The sequence below is a fragment of the Molossus molossus genome, unplaced genomic scaffold, assembly GCF_014108415.1.
Source record: "Molossus molossus isolate mMolMol1 unplaced genomic scaffold, mMolMol1.p scaffold_m16_p_20, whole genome shotgun sequence".
Lineage (NCBI taxonomy): Eukaryota > Metazoa > Chordata > Mammalia > Chiroptera > Molossidae > Molossus > Molossus molossus.
The window spans coordinates 9,987,729-10,006,362 of record NW_023425356.1 but is presented as its reverse complement, the minus strand read 5'-3'; the positions used below and the strand labels follow the sequence as shown (position 1 = coordinate 10,006,362).

Genomic DNA, 18,634 nt, shown 5'->3' with positions numbered 1-18,634 from the left:
TCTAGAAGCAGGAAACGCTGCAGCTGGGGGAAGGGTGTGGCTGAGAGAGGGGGCACAGGCTTCTAGAACCCCTTACCCTTGGGGAGGAAAGGGGTGCTCCCACACAGGAGCAGAGGCCCAGCGCCGCCTCCACAATGCCTTCACTGTTTGCTAGCAACTCATCTCCCCACACTGAGTCATCCTATCAGATCCTCAGATATTTTCATAACAGTCCCAATAAATAGGGGTGTGGGACGCTCTCTGATACTTTGCCCAGGATACTCCAGGGCTTCTGTACGACACAGGCATACCTCATAGATGCACGGACACCCACAAACCTGATACGTCTTCATGATGCCTCATTCAAACAACACATACCCTTGACCTACAACCCAGCCTGCACGAACAAACACACACACATACCGTCACCCATTTCAACGTCTCTGTTTTCCAGGACCCTTGCTGGAAAGACACTCGGGAGACAGCAGGGGCAAGATCAGTCTGTCCTCAGACGCTCACAGCCCAGTGACAGAGGCACACATACGGACAACTCCAGCATGGAGTTGGCAGCCAGGCAGGGCTGGGTCCATTCTCTATGGAATACCCACTTGAAACCTCGGGCCTATTACCCTTTTTGCGCCCCAGTGTCCTTATCTGATAAATGAGATAATAACAGAACCACCAAGTGAGGACATTTTGAGGATAAAACAAGCTGATGAAAGTAAAGTCCATAGAGCAGTGCTGGGCACAGGGAAGTACAGGCGATCGTAGCGAGAATCCGATAACATGTTCCTCGGGGCCTTGGCACCAGCTCGCAGCACTAACTGGGTGGCTTCTGTTGTTAGAGGAACAGACAAGGGTCTGTCTGGGTGGCATTAGGAGGGCACTCTAGGAAGGATGAAGTGGACTAGTCAAGGAGGGCTTCACTGAGGAGGTGATCCTTGAGCTGAAATTTAGGGTTGAGGGGGAGGGGCTCTGGGCAGAGGGTTCAGAGTATGGAAAGACAAAAAGAAAGGAGACTCCGTAAGACATATGGGGGAATGCAGATCCCCATAAATGTGCATGCCATGTGCTCACGTGCGCACACACCCCTCCTAAGCGGTCCCCAAGCTGAAGAGCCGACATTGACCTCCCAACTTGCAGAGCTGAAACAGGCTTAGAGAGAGGCTTGCTTTGGCAGGAAGGTGGCTAAGCCTAATTCCTTGCCCCAGAAGCTGGGGGCAGCCCACCCCTCTGGCATCTTTCACACTATGGCCAAGGATAGGATCTGATCCCAGGTCCCTGTCCACCCAGCCTTCCTGGGCCCATTGAAATGAGCTTTACTGACCAAATAATGGAGGCCAGGAGCCTGCCTGGGATCTCCCAGGCCCAGCCAAGATGGGGGCTCCTCTAGGGAGGCATGGCTGGGGACAGCTCTGGAAAGGCCCCAGGCCAGGGCTTTGGGTCTGGTCTCAGAGGCCCCAGGTGCGAGTCTGGTGCAGGCCTCAGGCTGGATCAAGGACCAGGTGAAGGATCAGCATCCGGCCCCGCTCTGCCCTGGGGTTTCTCTCCCCAGCTGATGGCTGTCCCTTTGGCTCAGTTTCGATCCTAGGGAGTCATCTCAGCAGCGTCACCATGTCCCGGCCCAGCAGCAAAGCCATTTACAGTAAGCTCTCCCTCTGGTCTCCTCTCCCTGGCCCTCCCCCTGAGTTCTCTGAACCCCAGCCCTCCCCATCTCTCCATCATTCCCATGCTGCCCACCCCCTGCATTTGCCTGTGTCTCACCTGGTTTTTCTGCACCCCTTACATTGTGGCCCACAGTGCACCGGAAAGAGTACTCACACAACCTGGGCTCAGAGCCCACCTGCCTGCAGCACAGGGTGGAGGTGAGTAACGGGGCCCAGATGGTTTCCTCACTCAACCCAAGTGCCCTGTGTGCCCAGCACCTTGCGCTGCCCCAGAGCAGACATTCAGATAAGTCCTGCCATGGAAGCCAACAGCCAGATCAGCTGGGCTTGGGTCCCACAGACTAACTGAGCATCAACTAAGTGCTGGGGAGGCCCGGGCAGCTGGGCATCAAGAGGGAGGCCAGACTGGAGGTTGAACAGGAAGATGTCCTACCGGTAGGCAGGAATAAGCAGTGGAGGCTTGGGTCAGGAGGCACGCGCAACCCCACCCCCACCTTTCTCCAGACCCACCTCCTGCCACACCCGCTGGTCCCCAGGGAACTACTCTTTGCCCTGGATCTGGCAGGTGGGAAGAGGGAATGTGTGAGGTCAGCAGTCCCTGCACGGGAAGTGTCTGGGCTTGAGCTCCCAGGCATGAGCTGCTTGGAGGTTCTGGCCCTGCCTGGGAGGAAGACACTGGCACTGTGACATCTGCTGCCTGAAGGGCTGTGGACACAACTGGCACAGCACAGACTAGAGGACATGGGGAAGAGCAAATACCTGGGCACAGCAGACTCGGGGCTGTCCTGGAGAAAGAGGGGTCCTGGGGGGACAGTCTGGAGGTTCCCAGGGCAGCAGATAGGGCTCTCCCTGGGCTTGGGACGCGGGGTCCTGGGATTCATGGCAGGGGTGTGGGTTGGGAACTGCCTTCACATAGACCCAGCAGGTGAGAGCAAGAGGAGGCATGTCCAGGATGCCAGGGTGTTTGCTCATGATGCCAGGGGCCCCAGAACATGCCAGCAACTCCTCCAGGAGAGGAGCTGGGACCTGTGCAGAGAGCAGGGCGATGGGATCAGGGGCAGAAGGCAGATGGCCCTCCCCCAACAAGGGCCTGGAGGGGACGGTGAGGGGCAAGACTGTGACTTGTGAAGGCTGCATGTAGATGGGAAGAGGAGTCTCTTCGAGGAGGGAGAATAGCAGCAAAGACCTGTCAGGTGAACAGACCAGCTGAGTGAAGGGCCCGAGCGGAGCCTGAGATCAATACAGACCTCACTGGGCAAGAATCAGGGAGAAGGTGGGGCCTGGTCTTCTTCCCAAGGCCCTGGGAGGTGCTGGATGAGCAGAAGTGGGAAGGGATATGGGCACCAGCATGAGCAGAGACCTGGAGACAGCAATGCTAGGTCAGTGAGGACCAGGCTGGGACAGTGGATTCCCAAAGGAACAAAGGCAGCCAGGGACAGAATTTGAGGGTCCTATGTCCCACCAGAGCAGTGCACACTTTATCTGTTGCACGGCTAGAGCCCGCACCTACCGCCATCCCGCGCCTCGGCTGGCCTGGACTGCTAAAGGCCGTGTCCTTCCTCCGGAGCCCTAAACCCCACCGTGCAGCCCGTCAGACTCCGTCTGGGGGCCCATCCTAGCCAGCTCTGGCCTTCACACTGGCCCTTGACGGCAGCTTTGTGGGAAGCCTTCCTTTCCCTGACCCTGTCCACCCCACCCCCGGGCCCCCCCCAAACCTGTTCCCAGTCCTGGGCCTCTTCCTCTCCTCTCAGCACCTGATGACATGTAAGCTGGGGACTCAGAGAGTCCGGGAGCCCAAGGACGCCATGCAGAAGCTGCAGGAGCTGGACGCTCAGGGCCGTGTGTGGAGCCAGAACCTGCTCCTGCAGGTCAGAGATGGCTGGCTCCAGCTACTGGACATCGAATCCAAGGTCAGCCCTCCCACCACACCCCGTGATGGTCATAGCTAGCCCACCCTGTGGAAAAGCAAGCACCGGGCATAAGCTCCACACCACCCCCCCATGCCCCAAACAGCAGCCAGCCCTCCCCATGTGCAATGCACATCCAGGCCTAGAAAGAAACTGGTCAGAGGCCCAGGGGTCAGGGGAGCTAATACTCCAGCCTCAGGCCACTGGAGGGCTGGGGCGTCCCAGGTCAGGAACTCCCAGGAGCCACCCTGGCTCTCAGTGACCTCACAGCCGACCTTTCCACCTGACCCAGGAGGTGCTGGACTCTTACCGCCTGGACAGCATCCAGGCCCTGGACGTGGTGCTCAACTCCTGCTCCTACAACTCCGTCCTGTCCATCACCGTGCAGGAGCCGGGCCTGCCAGGCAGCAGCACTCTGCTCTTTCAGTGCCAGGAAGTGGGAGTGAGTGGCCAGGGGTGGGGTCGAGAAGAGGGGGCGGCCAATGACCATCACTCTCCCCCAAACACACACACAGCCTGCCTAACTGCTGCTTCCTCCAGGCAGAGCAACTGAGGACCAGCCTGCAGAAGGCCCTGAAGGAGGAGCTGGAGCACAGGTAGGCAGCCTCTGCCCAGCCCGCCGCAGGATCTCAGAGCTTGGGCCTGGCTGGCCAGACCCTGGCCCCACATCTGGGTAAGCCCAGGAGCCTGTAGCTCAAGGAACCGGGGCCTGGAGCTGGGGAGGGGCCAGGCCAGAACCAAAGTGTAGATGGGCCGGGGCCAGGCCCAGGTAACACCAGAGACTGTCCCTGGAGCCTGACAAGGTACCTGAGAGAGCTCAGAGGCAGGCAGATGAGGCAAGGTGAGTCAGGGAAGGTTCCAGATGGACACCTGGAGGAAAGTGTGGGCAGAGCCTCTGTCCCAAGAACACTGTCAAACCTGTGTCCCCACCCTGTTTTCAACAGACCCCGATATGGAGACCTTCCCCAGGACAGATGGAGGGGGGCTCCTCTGGAAATGCCACTGCCCCTGGAGCAGGGCCCCCCTCCAGAACAGCCCCACTGGGTGGCCACAGAGCACAGTAAGTTTGGGGTGTGGGGACAGGTGGGAGAAGGTCTAGATCAAAGATCAAAGAGGCCATGGTCTTCTTACACTGCAGACATACCACCATCCCCAAGGCCCCTGCTGCGACACTCCAGTGCCCGAGAACCAAGCACCTTCCCCCTGACTCCTCCAAGGCAGCCCCCGCCCCCGGAGGACCCAGCGAGGGACGAGGTAACTGCAGACTGTCGGGCTAGCCGAGCTTCCTGAGCTGGGTGAAAGGGAAGATGCCGACCCCTCCCCTCCCCCTAGGAAACCAGGTCCCAGGATGGCCAAGGCAGGCCTGGTGTGAAAAGGGACGAGGAGGCTCCGGCAGGGGCGGGGTGGGGAGTTCCAGGCTGGGCCTGATTGCCTGCTCAAGGCCCAAAGCTCTCTGTGGTCCAGGAGGTGCTGAACCACATCCTAAGAGACATTGAAGTATTCGTGGGACAGCTGAAGAAGGCCCAGGCCAACCCCAGTCTGAAGAAGAAGAAGAAGAGACAGGACATGAAAAAGTACATGGATCAGCAGGGTGAGTGCTGAGGGCCAAGGGAGAGGAGTGGGGGTCTTGGGATAATCTGTGACCCATGGGCTTCTCCCCTTCCCCCATAGGGGTGATACGGGCCCAGTACTTCGATTGCTTCCAGAAGTTCAAGTACAGCTTCAACCTCCTGGTGTGTAGCTCCCCACAAGTTCCCCAGCCCTTCCTTGAACCACCACTTCTAGTACCCCCTCTTCTCTGGTTTCATAGGCATCCCAGGCTCCTCCAGCTTCTCCCCCGGGACCTCCCCTGCCCCCTCAGGACTTTCGGAGAGTGTCAGGCTCCCAACCAAGGCCAAGAACAATAATGGGCCCTGGGGTCCTGGTGAAGGTGTGATGGGATAAAGGGTGGTGACAGTGTCCCCGTGTGTCCGCAGGGGAGGCTGGCCGTCCATCTGCAGAATCCCAGTGCCGCTGAGCTGCTGCACATTCTCTTCCATACTCTGGGCTTCGTGAGTTGGGGGAAGACAGGGTGGTGAAGGGGTGAGAACTGAAATGTAGACAAAGCAGAGGCCAGGGTGGTGGGCACACCGTCCCCTAGAGGCCTGGGGTCGGAGCCAAGGACGGCAGGGCTCGGGGGGAGCCGGGAGGGAGCAGCAGCCCGAGGCGGCGTGGCCTTGCAGAAGTGGCACAGGGACTCGGGGCTCTTCCCACTCCAGCTGGGCCCTGCAGGAACCTGGGTCTCCGGACACCTTCCATCCTTCCTGTAGGTCCTAACCCAGTGCCCTGAGCAGGACCTAGCAGCCCAAGTGATCTCACCCCTCCTCACCCCCGAAGCAGTCAGCACACTGCAGTGCTACCTGAGCCCACCTGACAGCAAACTCTGGAAGAGCCTCGGCGTGGCCTGGACCACCAGCCAGTGAGTGAAGACAAGGCCTGAACTGAACTTAGGGAAGGGCACATGCGGGCAGAGGGTAGGACACTGGATGTGGCAAGCTCTGTGCTGTCATAAATTAGAAACATCTCAGGACAAATTGGCAGACTGATGGAGTCCCAACTCTATGTTAGATTAAGTACAAACAATTTCTTCTTCTTTTTTTTTTTTTTTTTAATTTTTTTTTTTTTCCTCACCCGAGGACATTTTTTGTTCAGGTACAGTGGGAGGGAGAGAGAGGAAGAGAGAGAGAGAGAAAGAAACATCGACGTGAAAGGGACACATCGAGCGGCTGCCACCCGCACGACCGACCATGGCCGGGGACAAACTGCAACCAAGGTACATGCCCCCAGCGGGAACCGAACCCGGGTCTCTCAGGACCGCAGGCTGATGCTCTAACCGCTGAGCCAAACCGGCCAGGGCCAAACAATTTCTTCTTAAAACCACCACTTGCCATCACCCACCACTGAAGGAAAGGCATTCTCTCAGAAAAAAAAAAAAAAAAAATTCTTCCCAAGAACATAGAGTTGGCAACCTTCTACTAAAATATGTTCTCATTTTCGTCAAGGACAAAGTGAAAACTTTGTCTCAATCTGGCCCAGAATTTAAGAATTCCTGCTGGAAGAGAGGCTGCAAATGTAACACCTGTAAGACTTGGCAACCAACTGGCCGGGGAGTTAAGAGCAAAAGTGAGCCCTGGCCAAGTCGGAGAGCTTAGAGCATCGGCCCTTGGACCAAAGGGTCTCAGGTTCAATTCCCAGTCAAGGCCACATACCTGGGTTGCAGGTTCAATCCCCGGCCCCGGTTGGGGTGGTATGGGAGGCAACCAATCGATACATCTCTCTCACGTCAATGTTTCTCTCTCTCCCCCTCCCTCCCTTCCACTCTACCTAAAAATATCAATAGAAAAAAATATATATATCCTTAGGTGAGGATTAAAACAACAACAAAAAAAAGTGAGATTGCATGTCCATGTAACCATGAGATGGGTAGTTGGACAAGGCCAATGCGATGAGAGCCATGGGGAGTGGGGGATAAAAGCAGCTTGGATGTGCTGAGCTGAGGTATCAGTGGGACCTTCCCCAGCGACAGGGTGGCCCAGCCCTCAGGTAAGAGGTCCAAGCTGGCTATGTGGGTTTGAGAACAGTCAGTAGAGAAATGATGGTTGGTGCCACCTAGAGGTAAGCACTCCAGTGGGCAGCCCTGGAGCTGACCTAAGAAACAAGGTTGCTCTGTCCCATGAGAGAAGGGAAACTTCTGTGTATAGCTGGAAAAAGGAAAGGGGGTTAAGGAAGCAAAGAGAAATTCCTGAAAGTTAAAAGAAGAAACAATCCCAGTCAGTGTGACTCAGTGGATTGAGTGCTGGCCCATGGACTGAGAGGTCCCAGTTTGATTCCCAGTCAGGGCACATGCCCTGGTTGTGGACTCGATCCCCAGTAGGAGGTGTGCATGAGGCAGTTGATCAATGTTTCTCTCTCACATCAATGTTTCTCTCTCTCTCTCCATTCCTCTCTCTCTAAAAGAGAGAGAGAGAGAGAGAGAGAGAGAGAGAGAGAAATATCAATAAAAACAAAGAAGAAGGAACAAAAAAGTAGAGGCATAAAAACCAAGGGAGACGAGAATTTTAGAAAGAGAAGCCAACCAGGAAATAAGCCTAGTATCTTGCCCAGTGAGCAGTTCCTTTCAATTCATCCCCATTAAAGGGTTTGTTGTTCAACTCATCCAATGACATAAATTATCATTCGATGTAATCTATCTCTTTAATTGTGATAAAATTTACCTTTTTTTTTTTGTTATCCTCACCCGAGGACATTTTTCCATTTTTTGTACAGATAGAGTGGGAGGGAGAGAGAGGAAGAGAGAGAGAGAGAGAGAAACATCGACGTGAAAGGGACACATCGAGTGGCTGCCACCCACACCACCAACCAGGGCCGGGGACAAACTGCAACCGAGGTACATGCCCTTAGTGGGAACCGAACCCGGGTCTCTCCGGACCGCAGGCCAACGCTCTAACCGCTGAGCCAAACTGGCCAGGGCTACCATTTTAATATTTTAAGAGTATAATTAAATGGCATTAAGTACTTAACAATGTTGGGCAACCATCATCACTATCCTTTTCTAGAACTTTTCATCATCCCAAACAGAAACTCTGTACCCTTTCAGCAGTTAACAAAACTCCGTACGGATTCCTCCCTCTCCCCAGCCTCCAGTCATCTCCTGCTACTTTCTGACTATTTTTCATTTTAAATATAAAATTAGGTCCGATGTGCCCTGAAATGTGTCCTGATTTCTTAAAATAACAAGAAATTAGTGAATGAATGAATTGAAAGACAAAAATACAGAAAATAGGCTAAAGAGGATGTAAAAAAAAATAAACCCTTAAAAGAGTTGAATTTCAGGCAAATTATATTTAGGTGACTTGATTTGAGGCAAATTGACCCAAAGCTATAAATAATGCCCAATGCTGTGGTCCAGAAGGGTTTGGATCATAGAAGCCCATTGAATATGGCAATCAGAAGATGATCGGGACTTTAGGAAAAACTTGTTTCAGTAGAGTAATGGCAGAGGTAAAAACCAGTTGCAAGGAGTAATAAAAAAAAAAAAAACCAGGGGAAAGAAATGTTGTAAAGATAAGGTAATAGGACAGCTTAAAAGCACTAGTAACAGGGTCAAGACAAGACCTGGGCATGTTTTTAGGGCAAAGAGAAGGAACTGTTTAAAAAACTTCACACCCCGACTGGTTTGGCTCCACAGTTAGAGCACTGCGGACTGAAGGGTTGCTGGTTTGATCCCCAACCGGGTCCGGGTCATGCAGGAGGCAACCAATCAATGTGTCTCTCTCACATCAATGTTTCTCCCTCCCTCCCTCCCTCCCTCCCTCCACTCTATTTTTAAAAAGCAGTGGGAAAATGTCCTTGGGTGAGGACTAACAAAAATAAATAAATAAGTAAATAAATAGCCCTGGCTGGTTTGGCTCAGCAGTTACAGCTTTGGCCTGTGGTCCAGAGAGACCCGGGTTCAGTTCCCGCTAAGGGCACGTACCTTGGTTGCAGTTTGTCCCCGGCCCTGGTTGGGTCGTGCGGGTGGCAGCCACTCGATGTGTCCCCTTCACGTCGATGTTTCTCTCTCTCTCTCTCTCCCTCCCACTCTATCTGAACAAAAAATGGAAAAATGTCCTTGGGTGAGGATAACAAATAAATAAATAAATAAATAAATAAATAAATAAATAAATAAATAAATAAATAAATTCAGAAAAGAGAACAGTTTATTTGTTCCCACTGAATAAATATTTGTTAGCCGCTGCCTATGGACCCTCCACTGAACTCAGAATAAGAGCTCTCAAGGGACATGTGAGTTGTGTGCAGTACAGTGTGAGAGAAGCAATAACCCTGGGTGGCCCAGTTCCGTGACAGTGCAGAAGAGGAAATACGCACCTCTCCCCCCAACTTAATTTGAATCTCCAATCAGTGCAGCCAAGTGCCCAGCGTGTTCTTGTGGAGTTAATATATCTGAACTTCACGGGCAGAGGTGAAGCTGGCCACAGATCCCTGCACTGTGGGGTGTGTTCTTTGCTTCTTTGTGGGTGTTCTGGGGCCTTTTCATCTGGGCTGTGTCCTCCATCACCTAGGAGACCTCAAGGCTACCTCAGTCTAGTCCTCCATCCACATCCCACAGCCTGGCACTGAGTGGACTCAGCTTGGTTCTCTCCCCAGGAACAACTGGACAGGCCATGAGCCCCCACCCTACCAACCCACGTTCTATGATGGTTGGCAGCTTCCAGAACCTTCCAACCAGGTAAGGGAAGCTTAGCACAAAGCTCTACTCAAAGCCCTGGTCTCTGGCTAGTTTCTGCCTTCTCAGTCCAAACCATGGTTCCATGGCAACTGGGTATCCATATCTGGGTGGTGGGCAGGCAGGCAAGGGGACGTGAGGTAGCTGTGTGAGTTATCTGTGGTCTGATGCCAGCTCCCTGCCTCCACGGGGGCTGATGCCCTATCCTCACTCACTCTGTTCTGCCCCCACAGACGCCCTCAGGATATCAGGACTCTGCTTCCCTCCAGTAAGCATGGGGCTTAGTCGGGACCATATGGTTATGGGGAGGGTGAAGCGGGGCCGACCCTGTGGACCTGTGGATGCTACATGTCAGAGACCCTCTGGGCTCTCTTTTAGCCAGAGATATACATGTACAAGCACATCCCTCCCCCACCTTGGGTGAAGAGCAGGTTTTTACCTTCCCAGGCTTCAGTCCCTCTTCTGCCCATCCCTGCGCTCTGGGACACAGGGCTCAGAGGAGAGCCCAGATATAGGAAGGTCCACCGCTGAGTCTTCCGAGATCAGCCACATTTCAGACCCTGCTGCCTGCAGAAAGCTCCCTAAGCCCCACTGACACTGACCTGTCATTAAACTGTGGAAACCTAAGAGTCACCTCCAGACTCCAGGTGGGAGACAGCTGGGGCTCTGGGGCTGGGCCGGGGGCTCCATTTGGAGGCCTATTCTCCAGCCATCCGGACTCTCTCTGAGGGTGAGGCAGAACTGCTAGGTCAGAGAGCACCTCATGCTTGGCCCAAGAGGAGACATAATCATGGCCCTAAGTGTGGGACTTCAACCTTGTTCCCTTTACCCCAAGATCTGTCGCGTCAACCCTGAAAATGCAAGTCTTATATGAGTTTGAAGCTAGGAACGCAAAGGAGCTGACTGTGGTCCCAGGAGAGGTGCTGGAGGTGAGGCAGGGGCTTGAACCTAGAAAAGGAGGGGGTGGTTGGTGGGAGCTACAGGCAGCCTGGGGTGGGTGGTGCAGAGGTGGGGCTGCTGAGGTGGGTGGCCTACAGAGGGAGAAGGAAAGTGGGGAAGGGCCGGAAGTGATGTGGGTAGGGGGAGACCGGCCGGCAGAGGCTCATGTGACTGAGGGTGACTCTTGACAGGTTCTGGACCACAGCAAGCGGTGGTGGCTGGTGAAGAATGGGATTGGAAAGAGTGGCTACGTTCCCAGCAACATCCTGGAGCCCCTACAGTCAGGGAGGCCCGGGAGCCAAAGCCAGTTGGCCCCTCAGGTACTACTTAGCCTGAACTATCCAGAGCTCTGAGGCCTGAGTCCGGGGTGGGGGTAGGGAGGAGTCAATGACAAGCGGAGAAGGTGGTCCTGGTTTGATTTTATCTGTATTATCACATGCTTACCGTGTGCCAAGTTTGTCATGGAACCAGAGCAGAGACTAAGCCTGGCCTCTGTCAGACAAGCAAACCATGGAATGACCTAGTAATCTGATGGCAGCCCAGAGAAGGGACCCAGATGATGGGGGATATGGGTGGCTCTGAGAGGAGACGACCTCTGACTCCTAGTGCCCCCAATTCTAGGCTCCAGTGCTTCGACTTAGCTCAAGGCCCGAGGAGGTCACAGCCTGGCTGCAAGCAGAGAAATTCTCCACCATGTGAGTGCCTAGCCCCACGGGGTGTGTTGGGAGAACCTTTCTGAAGGGTTCAGACAGTAACCAAGGAAACTCAGAGCCCCAGAACATACCAGCTGCCCAACACAGTACCTAGGAGGTACCCACATGGTACATGACCCTCGCAGTTGCTGCCCTGTCACAGCACAGCCTCCACCGAGTTAGACAGCAGAGGAGGGCTGTGTTCGTGCCTCCATTAGAGCGCTGAGTGGGGACCCCCTTGCCATGGGGAAGGTGGCAGGATCAGGGAACTAAGGAAGAACCTCGGCTGCCACCCCCCCATACTCCCACAAGATTCTCTTCCAGGGCACCTCTCCCTTCCAACCCAGGAGTTCTGAAATTGGTTTAAGCAAATGTGTGTATCTTACTCCTTCACCTATTACCCTTCACCTATCACCAGATACCCTATTCCATGAATTCTCCTGTAACTCCAGCCTCCAAGCCCAAACAGCTCATTCTCTACCCAAAGAATCGGGCCCAAGTCCTTCTGCCCCACCACTGACAGCTTTTCTGTCTTTGTTCCCAGAACGGTGAAGACCCTTGGGTCCCTGATGGGGACCCAGCTGCTTTACATGAGCCCGGGGGAACTACAGATGCTGTGTCCACAGGAGGCCTCACGGGTTGTAGCACGGCTGGAGGCCATGAGAAGGATGCTGGGGGTGAGGACACCCTGGAGTCCTAACTCCCATTGGAAATGTGGGGTGATCCCTGGGTGACAGTGACAGTGCCGGGTAGGCAAGCCAGCCGGCCCAGCCCTGGAGTGGAACTGAGTATGCTCAGGCAGGCCTGGAGGCTCCGAGCTGAGTGTTAGCATGAGCTCTGGGGGTCCCTTCCCTGGCACCAGCTTCATTGCCATCCTTCTTTCCTCAGATAAGTCCTTAGGCACCAACTCAGACATCTCCAAGACCAAGGCCACCTCACAGCAAGATGGAAGATCTGATCCTCTTTAGAGCCCCAATAATTCCTCTTTCAGGTCTCCAGTTTGCAGTGAACCCCACACCCAGCTCACATAGCAGAGGACGAGCAAGTCCAAAGGTTGGGCGAATGGTGCTCCCTCTTGCTGTGTTGGGAGCCCTCTCCAGTTACCATCTATTTATTGTCTCCGTCCTAAGCCTGGAGCACGTATGCCTAGATTTGTCAGGATTCTGTTTAGCCCTCTCCTCCTCAATAAAAGCATCTTCAAGCTTGGCGTGTGCCTCCTTTGCAGCTTCTTCTGGGCCTGATGGGGGCCAAAGGCAGGGAGGCAGGAGGAGCTAGGACGTCACGGCATGACACAGCAGCCCTATATCCACCACTGGACCGGACTGAATATGAGTGGGAGTTCCCACTGCAACCTGGAGAGTCAGAATTTGAGAATTATGGCCCAAGCTCTGCTTCCCTTCTTTCTAAACAAACTCCCAAATAAAGGCTATGCTAACCATCTTTGTCCTATGTACATTTCTCCCAATATATTCCAAAGCACCCAGCAGAGCCGAGGGCACAACACTTCACAGGAGCAAAGAGTGCCAGGGCTGTTGACAGTGGTAGGTTTTGATCAGCCGTATAGGCTGATGGTTCAGGGAAGCACTAATAAGCATGTCAGGTGCTCCAGACTCTACTTGGTAGTTTCCTCTTCTACAACTTTTGTTCCTTCCTGTTGGGTGAGCCAACCTTGAGCTTCCTCCCCAGCTTATCTCTAGTGGAGAGTACAGGGAACATTGGACTGGAAGTCAAAGTCCACCAACTGGTTGGCAAGGCATTTTCTCAAAGGTAAGTGAAGAGTTTGGGACCGTCTGTGGTTTCTAGGATTTAGTATACACCAGTCTTTAATCTCATAAATGTCATGGACTTCCCCCTCTCCCCTTCCCCAACATAACAGAGTTTGTACTTTTACTGATTCAGTCTACACATAAGGCTTGATGTACCTGTGGATCAAGGGCCTCTTCGGGGTTCTTGAGATGTTTCCGTAAGTATCTCTTAGCTGAATTTGTCTAGGACCTTAACATTGCCTAGGCCCCGGATTACCCTAGTTTTAGCCTGCCTATGTCATTCCCTCAGAAAATCATCTCTTGTCCCTCACAAAAGAGAAAACAGGTGAGACCCTCAAAGTCTCACTGTCAAGGGCAAAAGTTAATCAGAAAAGTTAACTAACGTATTTGAAAATCTAGATGATTGATTACCTGGCATATCATCAGTATTCAATGAATGTTAGTCTTATACCTCAAGTTAATTTGTGACTGGCCTTTTGTTATCTTGGGAGGAGAGATTCGGGCATTATTAATTTATCTGTTACTCTGGGTTGTACTTTTTTCCTTTCTTCTTTTAGTGAAACATCCTTGTTAAAAGTTCCAACCTTGCTTCAGCCAGACTAATGGAGAAATATGATTTCCCACTCCCGGGCGACGGGGGGTAGGGACTTCGGGTCCTAAGTGGCCATGCTGTGTAGACCCCGGGGCCAGGAAACTTGTGAGTAGCTCTGGACCCCTGCCCGCCCACCAACATCATGCACACCAAGGATGCACAACATTTCCTGGTGGTCAGTGCCACGGTCTTGCCCATCTTCCTTCGACCCCCACCCCACTGGGTAAATATTTACAGTGTGAATCTCACTCTCCCGGGCCCTCACTGCTTGGGCTGTTGGCGCTCTTCCCACCCTGACTGGCTCTATTAACGGCGCGCGGCTTCCACTCCGGGGGATCCCAGTCCCAAACCCAGGTCCCCCAGCGCGCATGTTGCTCCCCTCCCGGGTCTCGCCTCGCGGGCCGCAGATCCCACGGGACTGCAGAAGTCGTGCCTGCGCTTGGCCCCGTGGACTCGCGTTAGGAGGGGGAACCCGGACCGAGGGGGCGTGGTCAGGGCCCACGTTGGCCCCGCCCACTCACGTCGGGTATAAAGCCCCGCCCTTTCGCGCTCCACCTCGCGTCCCAGAGGTACCGAAACAGCACCACCATGTCCTCGTCTAAGTCCGCTATGGTTCTGGGTTACTGGGATATTCGCGGGGTGAGTGCCCTCTGGACGGCGATGGTCAGGGAGATGGACGCAGAGACGGCTGGGGTCTCAGGGCCAACGGTGTCCCCGAGAAGGGGCTCTCTTCGGAGCCCAGCCTCCCTCGCTGCGACGCGCCATCCCCGCCAACCTCCCAGCCGCCCAGGCCGACCCCTGCCCCTCCCCTGGGGTCCCGGGCCCCGCGGAGAGGGGCTGAGGACGGCCAGCTGCCGGGGCTGGTCCCGGGCGTGCCTTAACGACCATCAAGGCGGGATGCAGGGCTTCGGGTGGGGGACGTTGGCGGGCTGCGGTTGGGGTCGGTGGGAGCTGCGCAGGCGCCGACCCGGGGCTGTCTTCCCCAGCTGGCCCACGCCATCCGCCTGCTCCTGGAGTTCACGGGGACCTCGTACGAGGAGAAACGGTACATCTGCGGGGGAGGTAAGGCCGCTCTGGGTGCCGTGTGCCGCCGCGCTCGGCCAGGCGGGCCCTCCACAGTCCCTGTCGTCTTGTGTCCCGAAGTGGCATCACTCCAGAGTGGGGTGGGACTAGTGTCAGGTCACCTGGAAGCTCTTATCCAGAGCTGGGATTCTTCCTCTGCCCAACCCAGTCTTAACGCTTAATTTAATCGGTTCCAGAAATTAAATGGTTCAGTATTGGGGGCCTGGGAATGTGAGTTATCTAGACTATGTTATTTCTTTAGATCTTTCCACTGGCCTCAGGTGGGATATTAAGGAGGTTGGGTCCCGCTTCATTCTCTCTCTTACAGCTCCTGACTATGATAGAAGCCAATGGCTGGATGTGAAATTCAAGCTAGACCTGGACTTTCCTAACGTAGGTGGTTTAAGAGAAGGGGGCAAAAGGGAAGGCTGTCATGTCTATCTTTGCTTCTTCCCTCTCTGGTCTAGAGGGAATCTAGAATAACGGCTCTCAACCAGGATAGAATAAATAAAATTCAGGGGTTCTTGATCTTGAATGGAGAACGATTTATTTTTATTTCCATTAATCACTAACTACAAGTTAGCAGCTCCTTCTATTGTGAGTATAGGCAATAAGTGGCACTAGTTTTTAGCCATGTCTGTGACTTTGTCACTAGTAGAAATCAGATATTTTCATATTCTATTGGATATGTTGTAGATATTATAAATAAATATTTACATTCTTCATGCTTTGAAATTGTGGTAGTTATTCCACCTGCTTCTTATTTAATTCACTAATAGACACATATTACTCTGTTACAACTTTGTTTCTTAATGTTTCTATAAATTGTGTAAATATATGTAATTTGCTTAATGCATTTAAAAAACTATTCTGCAAAAGGGTGCAAGAGGCGTGCGCGTGCGGGCGGGCACGCGCGCACACACACACACACACACACAGAGATTAAGAACCCTTGTCTAAATTCAGGTAGGGACCCAATCACTACCTTCTACTTACTTGCTTCTTCCTCCTAACACAGCATCTTCCCTGCAAGTCTCATCTTCCCAGGAGACAGAGTCAGGTTGTTCATTTGTCCTTTTATTTCCAGCTGCCCTACCTCATGGACGGTAAGAATAAGATCACCCAGAGCAACGCCATCTTGCGCTACATTGCTCGCAAGCACAATATGTGTGAGTAGGGTAGGGTCGGCGAGGGAGAAGGCTGGTGCTCACCTGGGAGTGGATATGCCAAGAGTGATTTCTTGTTGTTTGGCCTACAGGTGGCGACACTGAAGAAGAAAAGATTCGAGTGGACATCATGGAGAACCAGATCATGGATTTCCGCCTGCAACTGGCTCGACTCTGCTACAACTCTGACCATGTGAGTTTCCTCAGCAGGCAGGCAGGCACCAGGAAAGGAGCTTTCAGGAACCTAAGGTTAATTCTCCATTCTGTTGCTGCTACCTCCCCAACCCAATCTGTCAGAATAGAGAACAGAACTCCTATTTGGTGGGGGTTTGTTTGTCGTATAACTCTGGTGTTGGCGTCTCTTCCTTTCCAAACCCCTCCCTTCCATCCTGCCATCCCCACCGAAGGCAGTGAGAGAGGAACGCACCTGGAGAAGGCACCGCTGAGCGTCCACCCCTGGCCCCGGCCCTGATAGCTATGAGTACAGTGACAGCTGTTCTCACTCTCTCCCAGGAAAAATTGAAGCCTCAGTACTTGGACCAGCTACCTGGACAACTGAAACAATTCTCCTTGTTCCTGGGGAAATTCTCATGGTTTGCAGGGGAAAAGGTACAAAGAAAGGAAAGGGAGAAGATACTTTTATCTCTGTGGTGCTGATGAACTCCCCAGACCTCACCATCTTAATTGTCCCTCTAGCTCACCTTTGTGGATTTCCTCACCTACGATGTCTTAGATCAGAACCGTATGTTTGAGCCCAAGTGCCTGGATGAATTTCCAAATCTGAAGGCTTTCATGTGCCGTTTTGAGGTGATGGATGCTCCCTGCACCTTTCTCTTACAAAACACTCAGACTCCCCTGGGCCCCAAGGGACCTCACTGTGATAGATTCTTGCCCAACACCAGCTTTTGACTAAAGGGATCAATGGTTGGGTACCTCCAGACCTTTAAGTCTTGGGAAGGGCCTGGCTTCTATATCCTGCAGTCATTGTCTACAAGAAATGGTGGGGGTGCCTGGCCGGTGCGGTTCAGTGGTTGAGCGTAGACTCATGCACTAAGAGGTCACCAGTTCGATTCCTGGTCAGGGCACATGCCCAGGTTGTGGGCCAAATCCCTAGTGTGGGGCATGCAGGAGGTGGCCAATCGATGTTCTCTCTCATCGATGTTTCTATCTCTGTCTCCCTCTCCCTTCTTCTCTAATTCAATAAAGAAAAAAAAATTTTAAAAAGAAAAGAAAGAAAGGGTGGGGAGGACAGGCAGCATGTGAGTGTCACTGGTTTGAAATGGGTCTGTTGGGCTGCGCTAGTCTTACAAGGTCTGGTGTGCTTTCCCTTCAGGCTTTGGAGAAGATTGCTGCCTACATGCAGTCTGACCGCTTCTTCAAGATGCCCATAAACAACAAGATGGCCCAGTGGGGCAACAAGAGAATATGCTGAGCAGGAGGCCTACTTGCACTGCTTTTTCTGCCCCTCCTGCCCCCAGGGCACCTGTGATGCTTTCTTCTCTGCTCTTTTCAATAAATAGCACTTAAGCTACTGGTGTCCTGCTGGATTTCTCTTGGGAGTAAAGGCCGGAGAAGAATGAGGATATGTGGAAAATTACCGAGATGTGACTCAGTCCCTGCAACATTGACACTCACCCCCAATGGCATTCAGCAGCTAGAGGGTCTTGCCCACGCCTTGAGGGTGAGCACTAGAAATAAAGGTGAGATTGCACAGTTGTAGAGAACAGGCGTGTTACATAGGACTGAAGCCCCTGTGACAACCTGGTGGTGACATCGAGTAAAACTATGGTGCTGTGAACAAGTTCAGAAACACACCCCTATCTATGGGAATTTAGGGTGATGTCAACAGTATTTCAAACCAGTGGGCTAACCAACAAACACGATTGGGACAATTGCTTAGCAATTGAAAATAATAGAACCCTACTTCACACTACTCACTCCAAAGCTGGAGAAGTATTAATGAAGGGTATTTGTGATCAGAGGGTAGGGAAAGACAAAAAGAAAAGCCATAGGAAAAACTTGAACAGTATCAAGTTTTTATTTTTTTATATATTTTTAACTTTTGTTTTCTTTATTGATTTTAGAGAGAGAGGAATGGAGAGGGAGAGAGAAATAGAAACATAGATGAGAGAGAACATTGATTGGCCGCCTCCTGCACACCCCCTACTGGGGATCAGGCCCACAACCTGGGCATGTGTCCTGACAGGGAATCGAATCGGTGACCTCTTGGTGCATGAGTGCACCACTGAGCCACACCAGCCAGGCTAACAGTATCAAGTTTTTAAAACTTTCATGATAGTGAGCAAAGAATAAAATTCAACAAGTGAGATGAAAACTAAGGACCCATTCAAAGACCTTATAAAGGACTCCTATGAATCATGAAGACAACTCAATTTTTAAAAATGGACAAAAATTGCCCTGGCCAATTTGGCTCAGCAGTTAGAGCGTCGGCCTGCGGTCCAGAGACCTGGGTTCGGTTCCCGCTAAGGGCATGTACCTCGGTTGCAGTTTGTCCCTGGCCCTGGTTGGGTCGTACAGGTGGCAGCCACTCGATGTGTCCCTTTCACATCGATGTTTCTCTCTTCCTCTCCCTCCCTCC

At 52.9% G+C, this 18,634-nt stretch overlaps 2 protein-coding genes across 2 annotated transcripts; both read left to right on the top strand.

Annotated features, from left to right (window-relative positions):
• The first annotated feature begins 1,593 nt into the window (after positions 1-1,593).
• On the top strand, positions 1,594-12,458 carry EPS8L3 (EPS8 like 3). The gene is made up of 18 exons (XM_036273204.1): positions 1,594-1,624; positions 1,780-1,844; positions 3,398-3,556; positions 3,846-3,995; positions 4,094-4,149; positions 4,498-4,613; positions 4,692-4,807; positions 5,018-5,144; positions 5,225-5,286; positions 5,530-5,604; positions 5,863-6,011; positions 9,740-9,821; positions 10,052-10,087; positions 10,640-10,747; positions 10,949-11,077; positions 11,379-11,452; positions 11,994-12,126; positions 12,441-12,458. The coding sequence occupies exons 1-18, from the start codon at positions 1,594-1,596 to the stop codon at positions 12,456-12,458; spliced, it is 1,686 nt and encodes a 561-aa protein (XP_036129097.1).
• Positions 12,459-14,367: 1,909 nt separating this feature from the next.
• Positions 14,368-17,561, top strand: GSTM3 (glutathione S-transferase mu 3). The gene is made up of 8 exons (XM_036272489.1): positions 14,368-14,446; positions 14,794-14,869; positions 15,198-15,262; positions 15,957-16,038; positions 16,128-16,228; positions 16,549-16,644; positions 16,732-16,842; positions 17,369-17,561. Exons 1-8 carry the CDS (start codon positions 14,396-14,398, stop codon positions 17,465-17,467), a joined length of 681 nt encoding a protein of 226 aa, XP_036128382.1. The 5' UTR covers positions 14,368-14,395; the 3' UTR covers positions 17,468-17,561.
• Positions 17,562-18,634: the final 1,073 nt, after the last annotated feature.